The sequence below is a fragment of the Lichenostomus cassidix genome, chromosome 24, assembly GCF_008360975.1.
Source record: "Lichenostomus cassidix isolate B80296 chromosome 24, HeHo_3.0, whole genome shotgun sequence".
NCBI lineage: Eukaryota > Metazoa > Chordata > Aves > Passeriformes > Meliphagidae > Lichenostomus > Lichenostomus cassidix.
Genome location: NC_139504.1, coordinates 857518 through 878764, shown reverse-complemented (window position 1 = coordinate 878764; position 21247 = coordinate 857518). Strand labels below are relative to the sequence as shown.

At 53.3% G+C, this 21247-nt stretch overlaps 1 protein-coding gene across 2 annotated transcripts in view; it reads right to left on the bottom strand.

Moving 5' to 3' along the window:
• Positions 1-7469: 7469 nt before the first annotated feature.
• Positions 7470-21247, bottom strand: part of ETS1 (ETS proto-oncogene 1, transcription factor) — a 76960-nt gene continuing 63182 nt past the window's right edge. For both annotated transcript variants that reach the window (XM_085081834.1, XM_085081835.1), the window contains 2 exons: positions 13652-13770; positions 7470-12145 (listed from right to left, as the gene is read on the bottom strand). In XM_085081834.1, coding sequence (XP_084937960.1) covers positions 11930-12145; positions 13652-13770 — 335 coding nt within the window. In that variant the 3' untranslated portion in view covers positions 7470-11929. The remainder of the gene's footprint in view (positions 12146-13651; positions 13771-21247) is intronic.

The window sequence follows — 21247 nt, the reverse complement described above, 5'->3', positions numbered from 1 at the left end:
TTTGTTGAGTTGTTGGGTTTGTTTGCAGTTTTTCCCTCCTTGCTGGGGGCTGAGCAAGCAGCTGGCACAAGCCCACCGTCGATGACTCACCGTGACCAGGCAAAGGCGGAATCAGCTCTTCCTGGCCTGGCTGCTTGTGACGGAGATTTTGGGCTCCGGTTGGAAGGTTTTGGGGATGAGCACCAGCTTCGGGCTGGGTTGGTGCAGCATGAGGTGGTTGGGAAGGGAAACACGCAAAATCCCGTTTTGCTGCTGCCACACGTGGGAATGCCGCGATTAGGGAGGGATGATGGAATCAGAGTGGTTTGGGTTGGAAGGGAACTTAAAGCTCAGCTCATTCCAGTGGGTAAGGACACCTTCCACTAGCCCAGATTGCTCCAAGCCCTGTCCAACCTGGCCTTGGACACTTTAAGGGGCAGCCACAGCCTCTCTGGGCACCCTGAGTCAGGGCATCCCCACCCTCCCAGGGAAGAATTCCTTCCCAGTATCCCATCTATCCCTGCCCTCTAGCAGTGGGAAGCCATTCCCTGTGTCCAGTTCCTCTCCAGCTCTCTTGGAGCCCCTTTAGGCACTGGAAGAGGCTCTAAGGTCTCCCTGGAGCTTTCTCTTCTCCAGATGAACACCCCCAGCTCTCCCAGCCTGGCTCCAGAGCAGAGGAGCTCCAGCTCTTGGAGCAGCCCTGTGGCCTCCTCTGAACTTGCTCCATCAACTCTATGTCCTCCTGATGTTGGACCCCAGAGCTGGACAGAGCACTTCAGAATGCATTTGCCATTGGCACTGAGCTCTGTTTCCAGCTCAAAATAAAATTCAGAACCCCTCCCAGCTCCATTTGAGCCACAGCATTCCTGAGCAAACCCTTCCAGAAGTTAACAAACCACACCAATTAACACCTTCCTTATTGCCACTCTCTATTTGTTAGCTGATCAGATTTTGCCTCTCAACCCTCCATGGCCAAATTTCCCTTCCCTGTGGAGGAAGGGAGCCTGTGAGTTGGATAAATCCTTTCCTACACACAAGGAGAGAAATGGAGCTCCCAGAGCCTCATTCCAATAATTTTCCTCGCTCTCTCCTGAACTGCTGCCAATTTCGCAGCTCCTCCGCTTGGGCTGTAAATATTGATGCTGTTGGAGCCCAAAAGCTTTCACAGCTCAGGGATGTTCCTGCTGCTCCTGGTTCACATTCCCTGGTTTTCACCCCAAAATCAGACTTATATTGGCAGAACCATGAGATCAGGCACCATTTTTTTATTATTATCTCTGTTTTACCGGGCAGATAAGGATGCATGGATATTAAACCTCTGGCAGTGTCCAAGGCCAGGCTGGACAGGGCTTGGAGCAACCTGGGATAGTGGAAGATGTTCCTGTCCATGGCAGGGAGTGGAATGGGATGAGCTTTAACGTCCTTCCAACCTAAACTCTCAAGGATTCCATGGCAGATCTTCCCCAAACCTGGAAAAGCCAAGGAAAGCACCAAAGAGAACCTCAGACATCTCATCCTGCCCTTTGGAAAGGCACCCGTGGGTGCTGGGGGTCCCACAGGACCTCGGGAAGCTGCTGGCATCCCACAGAAACCACATCAGGCCTGACATCGTGGGATCCAAACCCTTTGGCACATCCCAGACCGAAGTCTGGCACTGCCTTTAAATAGGTCAGCAGGGACAGAGATTTCCAAATCCAACTGGGACAGGGGCTGGAGGCTTTGGATTCACACTGAAGGGCATAAATCCCTTGCTTCACACCAGCTAAGGGATTTTCCCCCATGTCACCCAAGGATGGTCCTTTTGATCCCTTTCCCTGTGTTGATCCCACCCAGCCAGAAGCTCCTTGGATCCTCAAATCCTCCTGCAGCTCCGTGAATGCCACTCACTCACTTATTTATTTGGCATTTTGTCCCCTCTTTCTCCTCTCTCCTTCACTGGCAGGGAGCCCCTGCCTGCTATTTTTATCATCAGGAATTGGCTCTGCCATGAAAGTGAGACCTCACAGGAGCAATCCTATGATCCCAGAAAGGGGGGAGGGAGAAATAAATACACATCTCACCCCGTGTCAGCACCCCATCCTGCTCCAGCTGGGCCAGGGCTGGATCTCATGGAGGAGGGAAAAGCCAAACCAGGGCTGTGCCAGCTCCGTGCTGAAGTGAGATTTCCCCCACTTGCTATTTTTTGGGGGGAAATTCGTGATGAAAACCCAGCCTGTTGGTGCAGATCCCAGTGATTTATGGGGAGTTGTCCTCCAACAAGGACATTCCCCTCGGCCAGACCAGGGGGCTGCAGAGGAGAAGGGCTTGGGAGGGCATCTGGGGAGAGCAGCTGGCAGGGAATTAGAAATAGATGCTGCAAAACACCTTCAGTCCAGCCCAAAAGAGCCACCTTACCCCAGGGATTGGGGACAGGATGGGGACACGGTGCCTCCAGGTGCCTGCACTGTTCCCGGGGTGCAGCCACCACCACCACCACCTCATTTCCAGTGTCCCTGAGCCTGCTGGGCCCCAGAAGAGCAGGATGGATCCAGCTGGAGGAAGCTCTGCTGAGCCTTTGCACATCATTAAGGTCCAAAATGACCCAGGTGAAATTTTAATCTGCTGTGTTGATGCCTCAGCTGTTCCCTGTGTTCCTAGGGAAGCATTTGGGATGTGTTTGGGAAAACAGAACCACTTGCAAGGGCTGCTCATAGGAGGCAAATGCCCTGAGCTGTTCGAACAGAGCATTCCACAGAGCTTCCCAAGGGATCCCGATCCCCCACAGCCCTATGGGGATGTTCCCAGCTCCCAGGTTTTGGGGAAATCACAGGTCCCCAGGGAAACCACAAATAACATCCCCCAGTGTCACCCATCCCACTTCCCTGGGAAACATTTGGGATGGAAGTGGGGAAAGGTGGCAGCAATGCAGGAATGGGTTTAGTCGGCAGTGCTGGGTTGATCCTGGCTGAGAATTGAAGGAACTGGAAAAATGAAACATCACAGTTGTGGTGGGGCTGGAAGGAGCAGCCATGCCATGCCATGCCATGCCATGCCATGCCATGCCATGCCATCCCATCCCATCCCATCCCATCCCATCCCACTGCCAAACAGGGACCCCCAATATTCAAGTGTTTAAGCAAGGCAGGGGAAGTTTGGGATCTGGGATTGCACTTGGGGAAACTGAGGCCAAGAGGGTGAGGGAAGCCAAACTTCCCAAGAGCTCCCCAAGTCACAGATCCTGCATCCCAAACCTCCACTAGGGGATCCCTGCCAGCCTTTCCTGCCTCTTCAGACAGGAAGCAAAGCCCTTTCCTGCTGCCAAATCCCCCTGCTTGGCTTCCTGGGCTCACTTAGCAAAGGATTCTCCCCCTGGCGCAGAGCTGCCGGCACAAGGACAGTGATACCAACACCAGCTGGGAATTTTGCAGGAGAAACCAGGATGGGGAAGGGGAGAAACAGAAAAACCCCAAAGAAAAACCTCGATGTGCGGATTTTTAGATTTAATTTTCCTTGGAGAGGATGATTCCCTGCTCCAAAAGAATCCCCGTCCCTGGCAGGGTTGGAGCTCAGCAGATTTGCTCTCCCCTCCAGTGTTCCCAGCCTGCTCCCAGCTCCCTCCAAGCCCCTGGATTTGGGCTCAGAGCCGTGGGCTCACTGGAGGTCTGTGGTGGGCACGTTGGTGGTCTGCCCTGAGCCAAGGCCGTGCACGGCTCTGCCTTCACCTCGTGCTTTCCAGCTGGGAAACGTCATTAATCGGAGCTGAAAATCGGCGGCACCGTTCCTGCCATGCCTTTTCCACTGTGCAGGAGCAGGAGGAGATAGGATGGAGGGTGCCAGGGATGAGCCCAGGAGGAGAGTGGAGGGTTTGGGATAGCCGGAGGGGTGGAGGAGAAGGGGAATGTGGGAAGGCAGTTAAGGAACTGGGGCAGGGAGGGGGAGGGGAGGGGGAGGGGCTCCCGGGTGTGTCAAGGGGCAGTCAAGCTCAAGGAATGGGAAATTGGGGCATCCTGGTTTTATCCCCTGGAAAGACAGTGCTGTCTTAAGGAAAAAGTGACCTCAGGTCAGCATGAGCAGGCTGGGAGTGTCCTGTTCCCTTCCCAAAAGGATGCTGCAGGTGGGAGGGGGATGCACTGTCTTGGGGAGCATCCCTACCCAAGGACTACTGAATTTTGGGGAATATTCTCTCCTCAGGGATGCAGCACCTTGGGCAGTATCCTCACCCCAGGGATGAAGAGTTTTGGGGAGCATCCTTCTTTGATGGATGCAGCACTTCGTGGAGCAGCCCCAAACCAAGGTTGCAACATTTTGGGGAGTATTCTTACCCCAAGGATGCAGAATTGTGGGGAGTATTACCACCCTGGAGATGCAGAATTCTGGGGAACATCCTTCTGCCAGGGATTTTTGGGGAGTATCCTCTTGCCAGGGCTGCCGCACTTTGGGGAGCATCCTCACCCCAGGGATGCAGAATCTGGGGCAGCACCCAAATTCTGGTGCTGAGGGACTCCCTGCCGCAGCCGGTTTGGCCCCGTGTCCCAGCGATCCCGAATTCCTGCCCTCCGGAGCAGCCTGGCACAAAGGCTCATTGTGGGAAGCGGCTTTCAAGCGAGGCCAGGGAACGGCCGCGCTGCCGGGAGCGGGGAAAGGCCGCTGGAAGAGACGGAAAGTTGCTGTTGGACGAGGTTCAGAGGCCGGGGCTCGGCGGGAGGGAGCCGGGGGAGGAAAGCAAACAGCGGAAAGTGCTGACTCCGAAAGGCATCCCGGGCATCCCACGGCAGCACCCCCGGCACGGCCGGCCCGGGAGGGGGAATGGGCACCAAAAGTGTCCCAGTGCCGCCCAGCAGCCCTAAAGCTCCCGTTTTCCTGGTGTAACGTGCTTGCTGTGCCCGGGAACCATCAGCAGGACGTGTGGAAGGGTGTGCACATCCCACACGGAATCACAGAATGGATTGGCTCTGAAGAGACCTTAAGGATCTTCCAGAGAACATCACCAGGAAGGAGCCAAGCCCATCACCTACTGCTCAGCACCCCATCCTGCTCCTCCTGCCACTTCCATCCATCTGCTACCTTCTCTTCAATTCATCCTGCCCCTCTTTCACCACCTCCTTCCACCTCCCTGGCATTTCAGGGATTTCCAGAGATCCCTTCCTTCAGTTTAGCCTTCAGTAATTCCAGTTCCTGTTTCAATCTCAATTTCCCTCAAATACCAGTTTCTATGTCTCATTTCAAGACATCAGCCGGAAAACATCCCTTTTCCTCTCTGGTCTTTATTTCGAGCAGCAGCACATGGTGTTTTCAGCTGCTTTTAAGCTCACAAAACCCCCTCCATCCCGCAGGTGTCCCTTGGGATACACTGCCTCCTGCTCCACTGTGCTGCTGGATGTGTACATCCCTGGATAATCACACTCTGGAGTCTGGGAAAACCTTTCTGTCCACTCTGGCTCTGTTCAATCCCACACCTGAGCAGCCACACAGCAGCACCTGGGGCCAGCACAGGGAAAATGCTCCTCCAGGTGTAATTCCCAACACAGGCAGGATTTTCCCGCTGGAAAGCTCCCAGCAAACCCCTGACTCTCAGCTCAATTCTATCATGCAGTTCATTTATTCCACGATTTTACAAAACAGTTGGACTCGATGATCTTGGAGTAGCCTGAATTCCAACCCGAATAATTGTATTCTATGACTCCAGATTCTCGTGGTATTTTATTAACAGCTTGGTTGCAGGATGCTGCAAAGGGGATGGATTTGGGGGCTGCAGAGCTGTGGCTGCAATGTTTTTTCCACGGGAAAAGCTCCGGTTTCATCCCCAAACTCCTCTTCCCCATCCCAAATCCTACTGCAGCCGGTGGAAAAGGAGGTGTGGGGACAGGACACGGACATCAAGGGGGGCACATTTGCTCCCTGTGTCCCCCCGGTGCCTCCTCTGGGGGAGCAGGGCGGTCAGTGGAGTTCATAATTAATACCGGGCCGTTAATTGGGGTCGCTTCCCCCGTGCACGAGGGCTGCCCCGGGCCGTGGGTGTTTTCATGGGAATGTTCTGCAGGCTGCAATCCCTGCGGAATGCGCGATTCGGGCTGCGGGGACCTGCAGCACCCTCGGCTCCTGCAAGGGGAACAAACCCCCCGGGAGCTGCGGGACCTTCACCGCCTTGGGGTTTGGCTGCTCCCCCCAGCCGGAGGCACCGGGAAGCGGCGCTGGGAAAGGAGCGGAAAGGAGCCGAAAGGAGCCGCTGGATGTTTATTTTCCCGGGATAGCCGAGCACGAGCCCCGGCGGCTCCCGCTGCGATGAAAAAGCCGCGGCAGGATCAAGGGTTTGCGGACGCTCCGCCGATGGCGAAGGAAAAGGAGAGCAGTGCTCCCGCTTGGAGCTCCGCGGCTCCAGGGAAAGGATGGAGCGGGCTGGGCGCTGTTCCCAGGGCTGGCCCAGCTTTGGGGTTCCTCCCAGCCTCTCTCTCCATGGAGCTCAGGGATCAGCGGAGCCTGGGGAATGCACTGATGGCCCGGGAACACGCTCTGGCTGCCCTGAGGTCCGTCAGGAGTCTCCACCCTCGTCCTTCACTATCCCGGGATATCGCTCCCTGCACAGCTACAAGTTGCTATCAATGGAGAGAATTCCTTATCCCGGATCCACCCGTGACTCTTCCACTCTTCCTGGTATCCAGCAAATCCGAGCGTCACAGTTCCGAGCAGTGGCTCTGACCCACTTCGCAGTTACTCAATCAATCCAGCGTCACTGGTGGTGTTCCTTGGGAATTTCCCATCACGCAGATTTATGGATTAGCACCAGCTCCATGGACTTCTCCCAGATGCCAGATTCATTAATCAGCACTTCCCGAGCCTCAGGCTTCAATCCAGCTGGGCACAGCGCAGTTTTCCTCCTGGCTTGATGAGGACAGGGAGACACCAGAGCCAGCATGAAATTCCCTGGGAAAACCATCCTAACTCCTGTGCAACCTCGGGAGATGGACTAGTTGTGAACCCTTCCAACCCAGAATATTCCATAGTGGATTCATGTGTGTATTTTTCCAGGATCTGAAGCGCAATGGTGAAGGATTTGGAGAGACCAGAGGCGGATTTCTCCTCCTGATGGGCCACAGCCCGAGGTTTCCATAAGGAAAGCAGATTCCCAGCACAATCCTCCCACTGGTGCCACAGGGTTTGGAGAGTTGGCCACACCCATTTCCCAAGATCCTGCTGAGGAAAATGCCACTCTCAAAGTTCATTCGGGTGGTGAACCACAGATATCCCACACTCCCAGTGAGGATTTGGGATGAAAGAGCATTTGGAAAGCCTGGAATGTGGATCCACAATCCCCAAGTGAGAGGGAGCCATGGGAAGCATCACCCATCATGGGCTGCAATGTCAGCCAGGCCTTCGTTTCCCATAAAACCCCAATTTTAATAATGGGAAAAAGAGATAAACTGCTGGGATTTCTCCTTTTTTGAATCATTTTCCCACTTTCTACTCCAAATCTAAAGAGGAAAGGAAAGGAATAATCACACAGACACCAAAAGTTAGGAATTATTCTTCTTTTAATTTCACATGGTTTAAAATACGATATGAAATAAGGCTACAGTATATAAAAAACTCTCCAGCAAAATGATGTGCCAGCATCAGCAATTAAAACAAAACCAATCCCCTCCTTCTCTAGGAATTCAATGGAGGAGGGATTTTATTTTTTTTTGAATCCTTTAAAAAAAACCAAACGGAACCAGACACAACACACAGACACACACACACATCGCTACATCTCTAAGCTACCTCAGCTCAGGTTTTTTAAAAAGCACCTGCTTTTTCCTTGTTTTTTTTTTGTTAAATCTCACTTTTAAACTTTTTTTTCCCACTTTTAAAAAATATAAATTATATGAAAATACACGTTGGAAAATAGTCAAACAGCACAATATAACAATCTCTTTTTTCTTTTTACTTCTTCTAAGTTTATCAGCTTAAAAAATGTGTAAAACCAAAATTAAACAAAAAAAAAAGGCTTCCTTTTTTTTTTTTTTTTTTTTTTTTTTTTTTACTGAGGCAGTTAATTCCTGGAGATATTCCATTATAACATATATGTATACATAGATTTATCCTTTATTTAAACCTCTTTGGAATGTAGACAACAGCTCCTGGGTGTTACACAGACCCTACCAGGGAGCAGAGCATGCCAAGGCATCCCAGTTTTCCAATGTTCATGAGGAATCAGCAATTAAATCCTAAAACCTCAGAGAAAACCCCTCCAAAAAAGCAAAACTCAGAAGGTGGAGATGTTTCCTGCAACATCTGGAGTTATTGGTGCTTTCTGGGACCATTGTTTGGAGGACGTGTTGGTTTGGGAAGATGGGAGAAGGTGAAATTTTACATTATCCTTTCTTTTCTGCCCTGTTTGGTTATATCTTCACCTGAACAGTCCCATCTGGATCAGGATGGTGGGAATAACATGGATCTCCACTTACACACACCCCAGTGTGCAAGGATTAGGATGATCCCACACATGGAGATGGAGAGGAACAGGCAGCAGGAAAGTGCTTGTGGTTTTATCATTACTGGGGTGGTTTTTATCATTATTGGAGTGGGTTTTATCCTTATTGAGGGGTTTTCCTTTATTTTTGAGATCCCAAACATCAACTGTCGAGGCCCCCAAAGCTGTTTGCAAGTAGGGCTCAGGCTCTGCCAGAGGAGCCAAGGGGACACCAGCCCACAGGGAGAACAGCAGAAAACAAGCAGGACACAGAAAATATCCCAAAAAATCACCCAAAGCACCTGAGACATTCCAAACCAAGACAAAATGACCCCAACAGTATCTGCGAGGGGGAAATTTGCTCCTGTGTGGAGAAAGCAGCACAGGAGGGAGTCTCATCCCTGACAGATCTCCATCATTCCTCTCAAATCCTTCCTACTGGGCCAGCAGGCGGTAATTAACCAAATTTTCATGGACTTGAAGGAGCTCAGAAGGTTTGGGTTGAGTATGTCTGGCTCAGCACAGCCCTCACCAAAGGCCAGGAGAGAAGGGAGAAGGAACAAAAGCAAAAGAAACAAAGAGAAATCTGCAAGTTTCCAGTGTATAAACAGCACCCATCTCTGGGATGGCCTCTAGAATGGGAATAAAAGCAAAGGAAAAGAGGGAATGATGGAGCTGATGTTTCTGGGACTGTTCACAGGCAGCGAGGGAGGGGAAAGGGCAGGAGAAATGGTGGAGAAACTCCCATCAGGGGCTGCTTCCAAAAATCCAGAGCTGCTTCCCATGGCTCACCCTTCCTAACCTTTAATCATCTCCCCAAAATCACTTGGAACACACAGGCTTGGCTTGGAAACCTGGAATAACCACAGTGGATGAGGGATTTAACCTGGCAGGGGATGGGGTTGTACCCAAACCTGCAGTTCCTTCTATTGGAGGGAAGTTTTATGCCATTCTTTTTCTTTTTCAGCTGCAGTGGAGCATGTGAGCAAAGCAGGAGGGATGTCCTGGGCTATGGCCCATGGCAGGGGCAGGAGCTGGGATGGCTGGGAGTCCTTCCTAAGGGTGGAAGGGGGAATTAAGTGACTCATGATGGGCAAGCTCAGGGGACTTTGAAGTAATCCAGAACATCCCCAATATCCCTCTGCTGGAAATCCAACCCTTCCTGTTGAGATGTTCTTCGCCATCTCCTCCCCTGTGCACTCAGTGCCCTCACACCTCTCTGGACTGCCCAGCCTTGGCTCAGGCTGGATGTGCCCATGGTATCCATGAGATCCTGATTTTCCTTTTCTCCCTCCAGCTTGGCCATGCCTCCATCCTCCTCCTCCCTGCCTGCTCAAGGAGATGAGCCCAAGTCTCACTTCTCAGTTGGCAGAGTGCCTTTCCTCCTTTGGGGTTCCCTTCACCTTCCCTTCATCCTCTCTTCCCTCCTTTCCATCCATCCCACTCTTTTCCTCAGACAATCTGCAGCCCCTGAGCATTAACAACCTCCTTTCCTGGATTCCCCCTCTGCTTCCATCCCCTCGGTGGGAGCTCCCTCCTGGCCTTCCCACCTCCCCTCCAACACCACCTATTATAAGGCCGCAGCAATTCTGGGGCTGCCTTTCTCTAAAATGACCAATTTCAGGATACAGATGTGCTGGGTCCCCCCAGCTCCAGAGGGAAAGGAGGAGAGCTTAGCACCTCTGGACAGCCCTTAGGGATTGGGCTCCCCTCCAGCTCTGCCCCATGCAGGGTGGGGGTTGTGCCTGAATATTCCAGCTATTTCACCCAGATTCCTGTCCTGCTGGTCTGATCCATTGGGATCTGGCAGGAATGACCCAGCAGCACCTCTGGAAAGGCTCTGCCCCCCTGACCCTCAGTACTGGAATCAACTCCATGCCCTAATGACAGACAGACAAAGGACACACAATCAAAGGACACACAGAGAAGGGATTTTGGTAAAGTACAAAATGCTGCCTTTAAATGCTAATGCCCAGGGGGAAAGTCTCCCTTGGGCGGCAAATCCGCCGGGATCTGGCTTTGGGATTGCATCTGGATATGGGAATGCACCTCTGACCCTCCAACTCCCACCAAGTGCACCCCGAGGGCAGTGGGACATCACCCTCAGCTGGCCCAGAGCACCCCGGGAAGTGCTGGCAACAGCAGGAGTGACCCTTCCAAGGAAAAGCAGCTGCAGGAAGGGCAGGGAGGCCAGAGGGAGCAGCTCCCCCGGGACTGATCCCACAGCCATCCCCACCTCGGTGACATCGCTGTGCTTCGTGTCACTCACACCCCCAGGATTGCTGGGAGCAGCTCCTGAGAGCCGTAAAGAGCCCATTTGCAGAGACAATTTCCTTTTTGCCGTGCCCACACATGGCCATAAAGAGAGAGCTGCTCAAAACAGGAAGGAAAAAACATTTCCCTTTGGTTTTTGAACTTTTTCCTGATTTTTGCCCCCAATTAACTTGCATATTTTCCATTTACCACATTGAAAACACAGGAATTTCTCTCCTTTCCCCCTCCCAAAAAAAAAATTTCTGTAAGCACCGAAGTGTTCCTTGAGCAAAAGAAGTGATTTGGAAATGCAAAAGGACGTTTTCCACAGAAATTTTGAGAGGTTTTGTGCAGCCAGACATTAAAAAAAAAAAGCAGAAATTTCAACCAGCATTATCAGCACAGCATGTGGGGCTGGAAACAAGAGGGACACCCCCAGCCAGCACCAGCACAAGCCACTTTGGAGTTCATTTTCCTTCCCATCCCAGTCCCAGAGTTCCAATTCTCCAGTGGGGTCTACATAAACTAATTCCTCTTTTTCTCTTTTTCCTCCCTGGGATAAAACTCTCTGCTGGCAGAACAGAAACAAACACACACAATATTGCAATAATGAGACCATCTTAGAGCTTAAGACTATTTAAAAAAAAAACAAAAACAAATACTGGCACAAAATTTAATAAAATAAAACTTTAAAAAAAAAATAAAAAGAGTCTTGATCCCTCCTAGGAAAAATTCTGTCTCTTGTAAGAAAGAAGACAATGGACAGAAAGGTGATGGAACCAGAACATTAGTTCTTGGTTTTTTCCTATATTGCCCCTCCCCAAAGCAGGAATATTCACCCATTTTGGTTTTCCAAAAAAAAAAAAAAAAGTTTAAATTCCTCAAATCCTTGGGAATATTGTCATTCCTGACCTGTCAGTTTGTATGTGAGCAACCAAAGGGATCCGTTCAATCGCATTTTGTTCTAAAAGCCAAGGGTGGGGAGGGGGTTGTTGGTTTTTTAAGTGAGCTACATTTCTCTGGCTTTCTTAAAACTCAGAATTTCCCCCCAGAAAAGCCTGTCTTGGAGCTTTCAGGAAATCAACACAAAAGCCCATCCTTGCCAAAAATTTGCCTCTTCCTCCCCCCTGTCCCATGCTATCCTCAAAGCTTCGAATCTGAGTGGCCCTTGAAAAAAACGAGCAAAAGAACAGCGAAAATCAATCAAAAAGAACCACCAAAGGAGTCCCATCAGCTCTCCCTGAGGACAGCGGTGTCCCCGTGTCCCTGTCACTCGTCGGCGTCGGGTTTGACGTCGAGCATGGCGTGCAGCTCCTCGGGGGTGTAGCCCAGCAGGCTCTGCAGGTCACACACAAAGCGATACACGTAGCGCTTCCCGGCCGTCTTGTGGATGATGTTCTTGTCATAGTAATAGCGCAGCCCGCGGCTCAGCTTCTCGTAGTTCATCTTGGGCTTGTTTTTCCTCTTGCCCCATCGCCTGGCCACCTGCAGGGAGTGGGGAGAGGCAAGCTGGGGTGAGGAGTGCAGGGAAAGGGAGGGAAACTCAACCTGGCTCAGCTGGGACATCTGTGTGGACAATTTTCCTCATCATTAGGATGGACGCAAGAGTCAGTACTTGGGAAAACCAACCTCTGTGCAATGGCAGAACATGGCCGAGCATTCCATGAGGATTTATTTGGATCATTTATTGCAATCCCTGATCACAGAATCATGGAATCGACTTAGAAAAGACCTTGGAGATCATCAAATCCAACCTATGACCTCATCAACTAAACCATGGCACTGAGTGTCACATCCAGTCTTTCCTTAAACACCTCCAGGGATGGTGACTCCTCTACTTCCCTGGGCAGCCCATTCCAATTCCCAATCAGCCTTTCTGTGAAGAACTTCTTCCTAATGTCCAACCTAAACCTCCCCTGGCACAGCTTAAGGTTGTGTCCTCTCGTCCCGTCAGGGGTTTCCTGGGAGCAGAGCCCAACCCTCACCTGGCTGTCCCCTCCTGTCAGGGAGCTGTAGGGAGTGATAAGGTCTCCCCTGAGCCGTCTTCTCCAGGATAAACAGCCTCAGCTCCCTCAGCTGCTCCTCACAGGACTTGTGTTCCAGACCCTTCACCAGTTTTGTTGCCATTCTCTGGACACACTGAGCAGCTCAATGCCTTTCCTAAACTGAGATGCCCAGAACTGGACACAGCACTTGAGGTGTGGTCAACAGGTACATCCTCAGATATATCCTCATATCCACAGTCCTACACTCCTTTCCCAAGGTTTCTCCTCCACCTTCTGCCAGCTCTAAACCAGAGGACAACAACAAGCAAAGGCCCAGTGCCAGTCACTCTTGCAGGATGTGGTGATCTCCAGGTCCAACACCAGTCACTCATGGAATTGTGTAGGTTGGAAAAGCCCTCTAAAATCATGGAGTCCAACTGTTCCCCAGCACTGACCCACGTCCTCGACTGCCATACTCACACAGCTTTTAAATCCCTCCTGGGGACTTCCTGGGCACTGCCCTGGCCAGCTGGGCCAGGGATGGACAGCCCTTTCCATGACATTTTCCCTCAAATCCAACCTAAAGCTCCCCTGGCACAGTTTGAGGCCATTTCTTCTTGTGCTGTCACTTGCACATAGCAGAAGAGACCGACCCCCACCTGGCTCAGTCAGGGAAGGGGACAAATATTCCATCTGTTCCCTAAACCAGGGGAAAGCCTCCCTCACCTGTACCCAGCCTCTCTGAAGAGCCTTGCCACTGCTCCTCTCCCTGCAAGGTTTCAGCTCCTTCCCACCAAATTTGGACACAAATCCCTGCTTCCAAGGGGTGACTGCAGCCCAATCTTTAACAAATTTTCAGTTGGACTCCGATTCCTTGGCTCCCCACACACCAAGACCAGAACAAAGTGGCTGCCCAAATCTCAGCCCCAAAGGGAGGAGGAGAGGCTTATCCACACCAATATTTCTGAGGAATTTGGGTTGTGCACTTCATTCTAGGGCGCTTTACCTCATCTGGGTCGGAAAGTTTGAATTCCCAGCCATCGCCCGTCCAGCTGATGAAGGACTGACAGGACTTGTCAGTGAGCAGCTCCAGCAGGAATTGCCACAGTTGGATGGGTCCACTGCCTAGAAAGACAAAGGAGACACAGCACATTAATGCCAGGAAAAGAACAGCTCCTTATATCCCAGAGGGGGAAAATTTCCCATGCAAAAGGTGCTCACTGAATAAAATAAAACTTTCTCCTGTCAAAAAAAAGCCACCAGCACCCACAGGGCAGGAGCTGAGCTGGGAGTTAATCCCTACAGGTAACAGAGCTTCCTATTTGCGGGAAGAGCTGAATATTCATGCCCTGGAATGCTTCACATGGAGTTACATAAATAGGATTATTTTTCTGGCACACAAACAGGAGGAGTCACTGCCTTGGCACCGGAGCAGCACCAATCCCTCTGTGCCAAAGAGCCGCCGGCCACGGCTGAACTCCGGCAGACTCCACTTCCCGACCTTGACTCTTTGCTCCGTGCTGTTGATCGAGATAAGGGGAACCCAGGTATGAGAATTCCTTGGCCTCTTTCCAGGGCGTGTTGCTGCAGGAATGGGTTCTGCTGGCTCGTGGGGAGGGCGGGGGCACACAGAGCTCCCCAGCCCAGGATGGCCTCATCACCAGCTTGGCACGGCCTCAGCAAATCCACAAGGAACCTCCCTGCAGCTGCTGGTCCACTGATCCAGCTGGAAAGGCACAAGGTGACGTGGAGCATCCCATGCCATGGGCATTCCACCCCTCCTTCCACACCGTGGTCTTCATCTTTCCTCCAATCGCAAATTTTGGCCATCAGGAATTTGTCCTGATGCACCCAGTGAGAGCCTGCGGCTAGTTTTGGTTGGAGTCATGGAGAAGTTTTGAAATACTTATCTCTTCCTTGGGGTTGTGTCCCAATCCAAGGTAGAGGAGATGCCCTAAGGCCAAAATCTCTTTTCTTTGATGAGTAATTTCCAAATGCCACCGTGCCCCAAATATTGCACTTAGCCCTGGGTAAGGTGTTTTGGGAGAGACCCTGCCATGGTTTAAACCTGGCTTGGAATAGATCACTAATAATGGTAATAATTCTAACAAGACAGCCAGGGGAGCGAGGAAATGATTTATCCCACAAAGAATTGCACAGGATTAGGCTGGGGTAATCCCAGTGCTGACAGCACTGAGCAAAGCTTCAAGCAGGGAATAAATGAGCTGTGGACTCAGAAAGAGGGATGGAGCCCAGCCTGTTTCCAGGAATGACAATGGATGCTGTCCGAGCTGTGGCTGCGGGATAACCCACGGAGGGAAGAGAGGGCTGCTCCCCTTCTCCACAAAGTTTAAAATGACTCAAAAGCTGCTGGAGAGGAGGAAATGAGAGAGCTGGCTCCAGGACACGGGAATGGCCATGTCCCATCTAGCCCTTCCCAAATTGTTTCCCTCCTGTTATCCCTGTGGAGCTGCTCCAGGGGTTTGTCGGCACCAAGCCTGGGGGTTATCACAGCCACGGGCAGGGCAAGGCAGGGAGCTCCCGGCTCACTCTGCTGGAAATGGGGAGGGACTCGGCAGGGAAAGGCTCCAGCCCGTCTCTCCTCGGGAGCTTGCCAAGACGTTGACTCCACAACTGTGCTCTCCAGTAGGGATGCAGTTGGATTATCCATGCCGAAACGAGGGAGGAAATTCAGATGACGCCTTTGCCTCTCGTTGAAAGGGAAGAGCCAAGAGCCTGGCCTGAAATGCCACCACATCTCCAGGCTCAGGCCTATTTATAGCAGCAAGCTCTAAATGCAGGGAAAACACTGGGAAAAAGGTTTGGTGACTGCCTGAGGTCTTCCACAGGTGAATTCCCAAGGGGATGAGTTCTCCTGGGCCATCTGACCTTACACCAACTCCCCACACACAGCCAGGGAGCATCCAACACCCAAATCAGGTTAACAGAGACACAGCCCAACAAGTCCAAGGCCAGGTCCATCTCCTCCCATCGATTTCTCTCATGACCAACCAAGGAACAAGGAGTTTTAGTTGATTCCTTCCCCAAAATGAGATGGATGGAAATTCAGCACCTGGGTGCCAGGTTCTTGGGTGAGGAACTGCCCTCAAAACACCCTGGGCCATCCTGGCCCTGCAGAGCCTTTGGAGGTTCCAGCATCACCAAGCCTGAACCAGGGGCCAGCACTGTTCCCATCTGGTTGCCAACTGGCAGGGAGAGGTGTCAGGAAACCCAGGAATTCTTGCCCTCTCTCCAGCAAACAAGGTAGGGCTCCTGCCACCACCCCCAGTGCCGCTCTGCTGGGTATTTTGGGATTTCCAAGGAAGTGGTGTCATCCTTAGAACAGGGATTCCCAAGGTCTATTCCAAGCTGCCTGTGGGACACAGCGTAAAACCCCAAATTCCTCTAGCTGGACAGGCAATTATGTGAGGAATGTGTTTATGCAGGGCTGCAGGCATGTCCCAGCTCCTGTAAACACCCCCTCCCTGCCCGAGGGGGAGGCAGCCGAGCCTGGCAGATGTGGCACCACTCCAGGATGGCAGCGAGGTGGCAGGAGCCAAACCCTGGCACATGCCTGGGCCTGTGCCCGGATCAGAGCTGGCAGGGAGGAGAGGGGAGGAGGGAAACGGTGCTGGAGGTCAGGGCATCGTCTGGTGCAGCTGTAATTAGTGCTGGGAGGGCCATCTTCACTAATGAGCCATTCTGCAGCCAGCAAGGAGCAGGGAATATCTTCCCATGGGATTTCAAGGTGACTCCTGGCTCATGCAGCCATGCTACCCCCCTCGATGTCACAGGACAAGAAGGAAACTGCCAGGCTTGTCCCTGCACCCCAAACCTCCTCATCCACAGGAGCTGGGAGCAGTGCCCATTTTCCATCCCTTTTGCTCCAACCCTTCCTCTCATCTCAGCCAGGGCTGGAAATCCCCAGCAGGATGCCATGTTGGGATCACTCCATGGTACAAGCTCACACAGCCAGACAGTCCCAAGGCCAGTGGGTGTATCCCACCATGGAACCTCAGTTATTCCAAAACAACCACCTGTTCCCACAGCCTGCAGCTCCAAGCATGAGGTGGAAGTGCACAAGGCAGCTTTTATGGCACTGCTCCCACCACACATCCAGGGGCTTCCCAGAGCAAACTCAGCTCTGCCTGGGGATCGGGGACAGCCCCTGCTGCACAAAGACAAGGGGAGGACTCAGAGGGGTGGGGGTGTCTTTCTGCCCTGCCATGACCTCCAGCACCCACGGGGCTGCTAAAATTAGTGCCCACAATGGGGGCCCTGTCTGGCCTCGGTGGCATTGAACAGAGTCCTTCAGCAGGGACTGTCACACCACAGGAATCCTGCAGCATCAGGGGAAAAATATGCCTCTTGAGCTGGATGACAGTTGGCTGCTCCAGTGGGAACTGGGAACTGCTGGCTGAGTGGGGCTTTCTCAGCATCAATCCCCCACGGGGTCCTCAGAGCACAGGAGTTGGTGCCAATCCACCCCTGTGCCATCCTTCCTTGGTCAAACTGGTCCCCCCACCTCTTCCCAACTCCTGAGATCCCAAACTGCTGGATGGGGCCATGACAGTGGCACAGTGACTGTGGCACTGGCCAGCTGGTGCAGATGGGCACCACACAGGGAGGGCATGGCACAGGGAGGGCACTGCACAGGGAGGGCACAGCCCCAACCCTGTAATCTCTCTGGAGACGGTTTTACACATCCACCCCTCCCAACGGCCCCTGTTTTGTTTCCTTTCTTTCAAACAAGACAAAACCAAAAAACCCCACCTCCCAACCCCCCAGTGATGCACCTTTGCTGGCACTCTGCGGTTTGTGGTTCCAACCCCTCAAAACAATCAGCCCTGGCAACGTCTCCAAAACAGCCCTTGCCCCTCTCACCTGTCCACCCTACCTGTCCCCTTCTATGGCACCATGGTCCCCAAATCCCCCAGAGTGTTGGGAGTGCTGGTGCATCACTCCCCTGTCAGAGCAGGTCCCACAGCTCCTCCCCAGCTCCTGCCCCAGCTGCTGCAGGAGTCAGGCGCTGCAAAGTGGTGGAGCTTGGATGGAGGTATCTCCCGAAATGAGCTGTGAGGAAAGCAGGAAAGGACCCAGGAAGGCCCTTCCTTAGGGCGCACCATGGCCATGACCACAGGTTCCTACAGGAGCAGCCAGGGGCCAATCCAGGCCAGAGCTGCTTTCCTGCTGCTCCTCTGCTCTGAGGAAGATGTTGGGAGGACTGGGCTCACAGAATCTCCAGAGTGGGAGAGATCCATAAGGATCATCCTGTGCAGCTCCTGGCCCTGCACAGGACAACCCCAAGGATCCCACCCTCTCCCTGAGAGCACAGTCCAAACTTTCCCTGAACTCAGAGTCTGACTCTAGAGGCATCTGGCCAAGCTCCAGGGGTCTTGTGAGCTCCAGATCCCCCTGAAGGTGGTCCTGCAGGCCATGAGCTGCTGAGCAACACCAGCTGGGTGCCTGGAGGAGCCCCAGCCAGAGCTGCTGCCCCCCCATCACCTCTGCCAGGCTGGAGGAGTGCTGGGGAGAGCTGAGCTTGCCACGGTCGGGCAGTGGCGCGTGGGGCTGGCTTTGCTCTTGTTTGCACGTCTGGCAGGTGGGGCAGGAGCCACTGAACCGGCCCTGGTCCCACCCTGGGGAGGCCAGAGGGGCACTGAGCCTGAGGCATAAGTGGTCAGGAGCTGCTGGGTGGTCACCCTGAAGTCACCTGCAAGGGTAGGGAAAGGCTCTGACCCAGGAGGAGCAGGGTAACACCATGCCCTGCATCCCAGCAGGGCCGGAGGAGCTGCTGTGTTGCTGTGCACAGGAAGGGAGGTGCCTGCATTGCCAAACTCCTGAGCTGTGGTTGCAGATGCCCCCATGGACACTCTGCTCCAGCAGTGCAGGCAGCAGGATGCTGATGTTCCCAGGAATGCTGCTGCACAGGCAGGGATGGCAAAGACAGCCAGACCACTGGAGCGTGGCAGGAGAAGGGACAGGAAGGCAGCTGCTGGTGGATTTTTGGGTGCTGATGGGCACAGCACAGGGGGATCTCGCCTGTGGAGGCTTCAGAGCAGCAGCAGCCGAGCTGTCCTGAAAGAGACCCACTGTTCTTGGCACCGCCTTGACTTTCTTGCAAAACAGCAGCTGTGCTTTCACTGCTCGGTCCCAGATAAGCATCGCTGACAAACAGAGGCTGGGGAGTGCAGGCTCTGCACCACAGACAGCTCACACACAGCAGAGGGTTTGGAGGCACATTCGGGCCCCACGACACAGCCCTGAGTGCTGATAGCACAGATCCAGCCTGGGCAGAGCCAGCTCGGAGCAGGAGTGCTCAGGGAGAGATAACATCTCTGGGAGGAGGCTGTTCCTGCACTGCCGCCTGAATTCCTCATGGGCAGCAGGATAAGGAGGATGGCACCAACCTGAGAGGGACACTCAGGTCACGGCTGACATCAGCTGGGAAGGAGCATTAACTCTTTAAGTGGTGGCATTGACTTTAAAGGTATCAGCAGCTCCCCAAGCAAGCCCAGAGGAGAGGACAGGCAGCACCACCAAGGCAAAGCAGCCTTGCAGCTGCAGGATCAGGGCTTGCTGTGCCCTCACCTCACCTTTCCCATCCCTCTCTCCTCCCCTGCCCTCTGGTACATGAAGGGATGGCCCTGCTGTGCTCAGTGATGTAGAGCAGCAGCTCTGGGGCCGTGGCAGCACTGACACTGTGGATGGAAAGCCCCAGGGTGTCAGTCCTGCCCACCACAGAGCAAACAAACCCTGAACTTGGCTACCAACCCACACAGCTGCTCGAGGGAACCCAAAAACAGCTCGGTGCTGAGCAGCCACAGTGAACCAGCGAGGTCTGAGCCTCCTGGGGCCCTGCAACAGCAGGGGAGCAGCAGCAAGGGCGGGTCAGCGTGGTGCAAACACCAATACAGGGCACAAAGACCCAGCTGAGCTTATCCAGGTGGTGCCAGGGCTCCTGCAGGATGCTGCTGGAATGGGAATGATCAGAGGCTGCAAGATCCAGCTACAGCACAGCCCCAGGTGATGTGGAGGCAGAGCTGAGCTCACTTGAGCCCAGCTGGGCTCAGGCGTGGAGGGATCTCTGCCCACTCACACCTAACACGGCTCTGCTGCTGAGCCAGGGAGTTTGGACTGAGCTCAGCTGAGCCAGTGTGAGGCTGAGCAGTGAACACACATCCTGAGCCATGGCTTGCCTAGATTTCATGGACACACTCTGTGTCATGGCAAAGAAAATAAAATCTGGCTTAGTGTAGAATCTCAATATCACAGAATCTCCTGGGAGGGACCCACCAGGATCACCCAGCCCAGCTCCTGGCCTTGCACAGACACCCCAACAACCCCACTTGTCCAAACACTCCTGGAGCTCTGGCAGCCTCAGGCTGTGTCCATTCCCTGGGGAGCCTGGGCAGTGCCCAGCACCCTCTGGGGGAAGAACCTTTTCCAAAATCCAACCTAAACCTCCCCTGACACAGCTCCAGCTGTTCCCTCAGGTAAAATTCAAGCTGGCCAAGCTTGGAGCAAGCTCCAAACCCAGGTGCCCAGGGCTGGCCCTCCCTGCAACGATGGAAACTGAAGTTCACCAACTCCTTGTTTCAGTCTCTGACACTCCTAAGCAGTTACATTTCTCCTTCAAAAAAAAAGATACGAAAATCGCATCAACCCCTCTGTGAGCAGCCATGGCAACTTGTTAAAATAGGTCAAGATGTGGGGGTAGATAAGGCGGCTCTGAAAGGCTGCTCAGAGCTGGGTGAAGAGCACATCAAACGCAAACGAGCTTCCGCCAAAATGCACCTTCTCACCCCAAAACGCGCCTCGGGGGCAGATACCATCAGAGATGTGCTGGGGCCACCTCCCCAGGCACCACAGAAATGGGGCCTGGTGAAAGAACCTGAGCAAGACTGGCAGGTCCTTAAAGTCAGCACAGAAAGCCCTGGGGATGAGGGATGTGATGCCCCAGCTTCTCTCGTCCAGCTCTGAGGAGCCTGGTGGGTGCTGCGTGTGTCCTAAGGGGGAAATGGAACCCTGGGGTCTTAGTGTTTTGGGTCCCTGGGCTGGCAGAGCCCTGCTCTGCTCCTGGGGAGGCTCCACCTCCTCAGCAGAGCCCAGACTGAGTTCCTCCAATCTGGCTGCCAGACAGCACTTCCTCCCCCGAGTAAAGCAAGAGTAACGCACAGCAAAGCCAAGCCAGGGCTGAGCTCTGCCTGAGTGTCCCACCTCGAGCTCAGCTGGCCCAGGCCAGACCTGCAGCACTTCTCACTGGACAACCTGAGTGGGGCTTTTTTGCATTGACACAAATCCAGAGAGTGGAGAGTGCCCAGTTCTGCTCCAGTCTGAAGCACAACACGTTTACTCACTGTCCCCAGGCCCTGCTCCCACAGCGACCCAGCTCTGGCTCCCTTGGCATGGAAAACCCAGTGCTGAAGGTCTGGGAGCTTTAAAAGGGCTTGGAGGACACCTCTGGAGTCACTGCCTGCCAGCGTCACCTGTCTGGAGATCATTCCCAATGGCAAAAGCTGGCTCTGGTGGCTTGAGCACTGAGTATTGCTCAGCAGCCTTCAGAGCAGGCAAGCAGAGCTCCAGCTCAAGGATTTCCCAA